We start from the raw sequence: 7,285 nt of genomic DNA, 5'->3' as shown, positions 1-7,285 counted from the left end.
ACTTTTGAAAACACTCCAAAAGTTCCTCCTAACTCAACTGCATCCACTTCTGTGTCTGAATACATTAATTTCTCCATTTTTGCCCTAAAACCAATCCAATATCTATTAAACGCCCTTCATAATGAATTCAGCAGTTCCTACATTTTCATTTTTCTTTTTTTCAAATTTAGACTTATCCCATTACACTGTAATTTTCAATTCTGAGTTAACACATTCATACTAATTTCAGTGTCAAAATTTGACCTTAACCCAATTTTTGCATTTTGAAAAAATCTCATGAAATCTAGACTTTAAAATAACTTTGTATTAAATTTTAGACCATCAAAGGTTTGAAGCATTCTGAATTAATGCCAACAGTTAAAGGAGAGTTATATTTTGAATTTAGTATTCACCTTTTCTTTCTCTTTTTTAATATATAAAGTCAACAATTCAATAGACTTTTAATAAAAATTAAGGTAAAATAAAATAAATAGAATTATAAATTTATCGTTACTAACATCTTATAAGTTTTATTTCATTCAAACACTTTATAAACTTGTTTTTTAAAATAATATTTAATAATTTTATAAATTTTAAAAATATCTTATAAGATATATGAGCTTATAAGATTTTTTTAGAGTAGGTTATAGCCAAACATTGTCTTATTAGTTGCAATGTTGGGACTCATCATACCCAAATTAACCACTCCTTGAATTAACCAATACTCCCCTAAAGCCTAAAAAACCAATCAAGAACACCACATCCCCCACGCTCTGCCGTCTACACAAAGCCTAATCACTCGCCATTTTCGATCAAATCATTATTTTTCTCGAATCGTTTCCCAGACCTGAATAACTGCAAATCAAGAAATTGATTTAGCATTGGAGGCGAGTAAGTGTAATTCATGTACTCGTGCAAGTGTGGTTAGTGCTCGTGCTATGTCTTTGCTTCCATGCAAGGCTTTCTCTTCTACTACTGAATTGAATATTAGGCCAAAGGCAAGCTGCCATGAGAGAGAGAGAGAGAGAGAATATGAATGCCAAACAGGGCTTTAGTAACCACTATCTTTACTTGAATGTTAAATTTCAATTGGGGAAGTGAACAGTTGAAAAGAGAGTAGAAACAACACTTATGATAAGGGCTCCTTTTTCTTTTTTTTTTTTTTTTTAATCCTTTTTCTGTGAACAGATCTTGTATTTTGTCTCCGAATTTATGATGGGTTCTCCTTTTATCCCTTCAGAATTTGCTTTTCTTCAGTGTTGGAGTTGCAGCTTCTGAAGAAAGCTAAGCTTTTTTGTTGATCCTGATTTTCAACCTCTGTTCGATTGAATTCTTGAGTCTTTTTCTTTCAATGTGATGCTTCGATTGAGCATAATTGAGCTGATAATTGAGGTTTCCTGAATTTTATCATCTGGGTTTTTGTTTTCCCGTTCTTGGATCGTAGAAGCTTTTCTTGCAATGGGGGAAGTTCAAGGACAGAGGTATGTGTGCAAGATATGCAGCAAGAGTTGCGTTAGCGGGAAGTCTTTGGGGGGGCACATGAGGGTTCATTTGGCTCTGATTTCAGCTTCTAAAAAAGCAGCAAAAAAGAGAGCTGAGATCAAAGTGGAGTTTGAGGGCGGTGAGGATGATGATGATGGCAGTTTTCAGCTTAAGAAAAGCTCCAAGAATCAATCCAACAGTGCTCTTCCGGATGAAGAACAGATCAAGAACTGTGACGGAGCCATGGATTTGGGAGATGGTGATCAGAACAGCAGCTATGAATTGAGAGAGAATCCAAAGAAATCTTGGAGGATTTCTGATTCCAAAACCGGTGTTTCGAAGATCAGAGCTGCTTGTAAAGAATGCGGCAAAGAGTTCCCTTCATTGAGAGCTTTGTCAGGTCACATGAGGAGCCACTCAATCAAGAATAGGAAGCTTCATCAGTGCAAGGAATGTGGTAAAGGTTTTGATTCAATGAGAGCTATGTTCGGCCATATGAAAACTCACTCCAAGAGATCAAGGGTCCCTGATGAATCTGCAGACAGTTTGTCTGAATTGGAGAATTTGTGTCCCATTCGCAGGAAACGGTCCAGGATCGGGTATAAGAGTACTTCAAATCCTTCTCTTTCCAGTTTGAATGCATCTACTTCTGCTGTTTCTGAAGCTGGGGAGGTAGAGGAGGTGGCTAAGTGCTTGATGATGCTTTCGAGGGGTGTGAAGGTATGGCGAAAATCTGACTTAGTTGCTGAATCCTCTGATGATGATTCTGTATACTTTGGAGCTGAATCATCCTGTAAAAGAGAGAAATTCTATGAAAATGATGGAGATTTTGGGTGTGATGGTGCTAAGAAGATGAAGATGAGTTTATCAACTGGGAAGCTTGATTATTGCGTTCCTTGTTCTACAAATGCATTTGCTGAAAGGAATGTGTCTGAATTTGATGATCTTGATTCTAGGTGGTCCGCAGAAGATGAAATGAAGGTTGATTTCGAGGTTTCTGATGAAACAAAAGTTGATTTAAAAGTTTCTGATGATGGGAAGCCTAGTGTTCATAAGCTCGTGAAACTAGAAGATTTGAATGAGTTTGCTGTGGGGCTGGAATATGCTGGTGATTCTAGGAGTTCCGATTCAACAAGATTTGCAGAATCGCATAATGATCTCTTGGGGGCAGCTGGTATGAATGGAGCTGGCTCAGAATTCTTCAAATTCGACTCTTCCAAGAAAGGAAGCTCTTCCGTTGATCAGTCTGGCCTTTCAAAATACTGTTCTGAAAATGAAGCTGATGATCTTGAAACTTTGAAGGACTTTGTGGAAAAGCGCAGAACCTGTGACAAATTCTTTCACCCTCTCTGTGAGTTAGGAGGCCACAGTGCGAGGCATAAACTGCAGGGAAATAGCTCCTCAATGCCTAAAACTCCTAGCCTTTTATCCATTACTGTAGCTGATTCAAAGCTAGATCAGCTTGAGTGCAGTGATAATCAACTTGAGCAAGAAAGTGCAAGTACCGGCATTGTAAGTTTGGAGTCGAGCAAAAGCAAGGAACACGAGTGCCCAATATGCTTCAAGGTCTTTCCTTCAGGTCAAGCATTGGGCGGCCACAAGAGGGCTCATTGTACTGGATCTAACGAAAGTAAAACCAACGAAACCACAACTGTGAATCAAGAAGTTGCTGAAGTTCGTGATTTGCTTGATCTTAATTTTCCGGTAACTGCTGATGAAGGCACCAAAAGTGATGTCGGACTCAATCTGTGGTGGGCTGAGAGAAGCCATGAGCATGAGGCGCTAGTGCTCACTAATTGACAAACTAACTCCATCCCGTTCTCCCTGCATCGATAAAGCTGATTGTCTATCATCCACCAAACATTCCATGAATACGGAGATACAATACTATTTTGTTAGAGTCGAGACAAGTTTTTGTTAAAACATTTCTCATCCATGCTTGTAGCTTTCAAGTAGGAGATATATACTTGCAATACAGCAACTTGATATAGTGTTCATGTTATGTTAGGCTGCTATAGTTTCAACTTGATACCACCTTAATATCTTCTAATTTCCACTTCATTTCATATTACAACTGTTTAAAACCAAGTCTGTGAGATTAACAAAGATGGGCTCATGATTCAAGAATGATCTGATCAGCATCTCTGCTGCTTCAAGAAGTAAGTATTCTTATAATTTATTAAGTAAGAAGGAAACACATTTCATGTCCCTCAAAGCAAATATATTTAAATTACATAGTCATGTAAGACTTTGGGCAGAAGGTGGTTGTTTAGTCACCTACCATACAACACAAACATGACAACAATCTCACTACCATAATGTCTCTTTCCTTCTTGTTGGATCTTACATGGGCCCTTCTCTTTCTCTTTTACCTTTTTCTTTTAATGATAGGAAACAAATAAATATATGCAGCAAACCTGGCATAGGTGTGGGGTTCTCTCTTTCTTTTTCAGCTTTGCCTTCATGGAAAAGTGCTTAGAACCTTCTCTTTGAGATCTACACTTCTTCTTTGCCATTGATCAACCTCATTTGTCAACGCTAATATCAATAATAATAAGATATAATTGTTTAGGTTCCAAAAAGTAAAAGTTTCATCCACCTTGCACAAGTTTGCAGGTTTGGAGTCACTGTTCTAAAGAAATTACAGGACAACTTGGTTAAAATAAAGAGAGTGGCATGCCACCATATGTTTCACAGGGTGTTTGTTTCTGGAGTGGCTGGTGTGCCTTGTTACTCATTGTAAATTACAATGGGGTTTCTTAAAATTTGTCATAATTACAAATACCTTTTTATTATTTGAAAAATTATAAATACCTTTTAGAATTAACGTTCGTTTAACAAATACCCTCTTGTGACAGTCCATTATAGAGTATTTATTAGACCACCATTAATCTCAGAAAATATTTATAATTATAACAAATTTCCATTGTAATTTACTCTTCATAGTATTTCACAAAGTTTCTCTTGTACAATCTATTCTCTTATTCAATCTATCTTGGGTATGAACACAAATTGTAAAAATATAATTGATTTTCCCTAACAATAGTCAAACTACCACATCCTAAGCTTACCTAAGGGTAAATATAAATATCCTCGAAAAAAGTGCAAACAAAATTTTCTGTTATATTATAAATGAATAAATTATCTTTTTATGAATTTTTTTTAGCAAGTTATATTTTTATATTTTTTAAAATGCAATAATTTAATCCTCTATATTTTTTAAAATGAAATAATTTACTTCCCTCGATATGGGGTAAATTGCTTTATTTTAATTAATACTTTAGGAATAAATTGCTACTTTTTTTTTAATAAGGGAATAATTTACTCATTTGCAATATCATATAGGTAAATTACATAAAACTCAGATATCCTCAATTATTATTTACAAGTCAAGGGACTTCGAGTATGTTTATTTACTAATAGTTTCTTTTACTTTAGAGTTGTGCACGTAAAATTATTTGAAATGACTTCGTTATGAATTTACAAATCCGATTTTTATCATTTTCAGATCCCATGATATATACGTAAATGATTGGTATATCTTATAGCAACGATGTGTTTTACTAGGTTTGCTGCATTTTCGAATAGAAGAATTCTATATTTTGCTTTTTTTTTCTTTTTTTCAAACCCAAGATTATATTTGAACAGGAAAATGAGGCATGGTTATTGTATGATTATGATCATTTTAGGTAGATAGATCCAACGAGAAGCCCAAATAGCCCAAAATCTTGGAATAGGGAGTGAAAGGAATTGAAATTGATTTCCCCAAATCTCCTCTGTTTTCCCTTCAATGGAAATGGTGATGTTGTAGGTAGCAACTGCCATCGCCATGGACTACACCAGATGGGCTGAAATGCAGCAATACCCTAACCCTAACCCTAACCCTAATTCTGATTTTTCTATCATACAGACCACCAATTACCCCGCTAGTTACTCTTACAACACCAATCCCGATCCCTACCAACAGCCCAGCTTTGATCCTCATAATCCATCGTTTCTGCCTCAGCCTCAGCCTCAACCTCAACCTCAGCCTCGGCCACCGGGGGTTGACCCACCGTATGGGCCGCCATTGGGGGTTGACCCGCCGTATGTGCCGCCATTGGTAACATATGCGCAGCAACCAGTCAGCTTTGAGCATCAGCAGGGTGCTGCTGCGGCGTCGTATTATCCGGACCCAAACGTGGCTTGGGCGGCTGCCGTCGCGCAGTTTGGGGTCGCTCCGTATACCGCTGTAAGTTTTTTTTTTTTATTTTTTTTTATCAAAATCTCCTTTTTGTACATTTTCTTTTGCTGTGGAGAGAAGTTTCGAATCGGAAAATGTTCTATCTATTTTTCTGGTTTTATTTTTTCTTTTCTTTTCTGTTATATGCATAACACGCGATTAATGGGTTTCTGAGAAACTTGATTGGAGATTCTTCAAAAAAAAAATTCAGTGTGGTTTTATTAGTTTACCTGTGAATTTGTTTGTCTCTGAGTGTATATTGAAGAATCGCTGGAAAATGTTGTGTTGTGACAAAGACCGAGTACTTTTGGACCCGCGGCGCTGTTTTGTGCTGTTGGAATTCTGCTTAAGAAGCTACTTTGAAATTGGTAGAATGACGAATGCCCTAATTCGACACTGCTACTCATGATTGTCTGATGTCCCAAAATACTGGATCTAAAATATTGGTTTGGAAGTTGGTCTCACTGATGTTGGGAAAAGTAATGTGGACACGAAAAAAAAAGTGAAATGTTTTTAAATTTTTTTAAAACATATAGATTCAGGATGTTTGTCATATAATATTGTAACCTTAACGTAACATGTCAGCTAAGAAGCCAGGATGTGTTTTAGTGCCATCATACTTGTCATTAATTCAAAGAGACAATCCAAACATGAGAATGAAGGTAATGCCTGGAGAGACTTTTATATTCATACATTTCAAAAAGATATGTCTGTTGCATGAAAAGTTTATACAAGTTTGCTCCTCCGGAAAGGTATGATAGTTGGACAATTGTGTTGTCTGAAGAGCTGGATGAAATATAGTTTGACATGTCTATCGTGACCTGGGACTGCATGATGACCAACAAGTCAATGCAATGTGATAAAGTTATCATTTGTGTTTATGGCTGTCTATGTTCAGTTAAGTGTTTTCTCTGTATGTCAGAAGGTGATGATCCTAGTATCTAAACCCACTAGTGACATTATTAAAGCATTTTCAATATGCATTACTGATTTGTTGCTACACTTAAAAGTTGTTTTTGGAAAGATTTGAAATGTCTGGACCATCCCATTGGAGCGATGTAGCAAGATTACTTGTTTTTATAGATTCACTATTTGTTACGTTCATGCATCATTCAGAGCACTTCCAAATTCATTGGCCCTTATTGGGGTTAATGTTCAAACTTCTTTTCTTGTCATTTCTTAATCAAATAAAGAAGTCATTTGTTTTCTTTGTGGTCTTAGGGTGTAAGTGCACCTAATCCAGCAATTCAGTCTCATAGAAGAAAGACTTGGAAAAAAATGCCCAGTAAGACAAAAGTGGTGCAATCTGCTTGGTGTGAAGTATGCAAGATTGATTGTAACAGCAAGGGTGTTCTCGACCAACATAAATTGGGGAAAAAGCACAAGAAAAATCTTGAAAAATTAAAAGGAGCCACAACAGTACCTGTCTCTGCCCCTGTGGCTGCTCCTCCTGCCACTGTAGCTACTTCACCAGCCATTGTGGCTATTCCTCCTGCCATTGTAGCTACTTCACCAGCCATTGTGGCTATTCCTCCTGCCATTGTAGCTACTTCACCAGCCATTGTGGCTCCTCCCGCTGCTGCCACAAAGGGGGGGTTTTAA

The 7,285-nt window shown here is 36.9% G+C and overlaps 2 protein-coding genes across 2 annotated transcripts in view; both read left to right on the top strand.

The window, feature by feature from the left end:
• On the top strand, positions 676–3,520 carry LOC105177311. Its single transcript, XM_020698993.1, has one exon. It carries the CDS (start codon positions 1,438–1,440, stop codon positions 3,259–3,261), a length of 1,824 nt encoding a protein of 607 aa, XP_020554652.1. The 5' UTR covers positions 676–1,437; the 3' UTR covers positions 3,262–3,520.
• Positions 5,025–7,285, top strand: part of LOC105177310 (zinc finger RNA-binding protein 2-like) — a 3,129-nt gene continuing 868 nt past the window's right edge. The window contains exons 1-2 of the mRNA XM_011100418.2: positions 5,025–5,692; positions 6,905–7,207. Of these exons, the coding sequence (XP_011098720.1) occupies positions 5,291–5,692; positions 6,905–7,207 (705 nt within the window). The 5' untranslated portion in view covers positions 5,025–5,290. The remainder of the gene's footprint in view (positions 5,693–6,904; positions 7,208–7,285) is intronic.

Source organism: Sesamum indicum, linkage group LG15 (genome assembly GCF_000512975.1).
Source record: "Sesamum indicum cultivar Zhongzhi No. 13 linkage group LG15, S_indicum_v1.0, whole genome shotgun sequence".
Lineage (NCBI taxonomy): Eukaryota > Viridiplantae > Streptophyta > Magnoliopsida > Lamiales > Pedaliaceae > Sesamum > Sesamum indicum.
The sequence above is the reverse complement of the archived record's forward strand: the minus strand, read 5'-3'. Positions and strand labels throughout refer to the sequence as shown.

Coding starts and splice junctions, on each gene's coding strand:
- LOC105177311 (XM_020698993.1), top strand. CDS start 1,438: ATGGGGGAAGTTCAAGGACAGAGGTATGTGTGCAAGATATGCAGCAAG.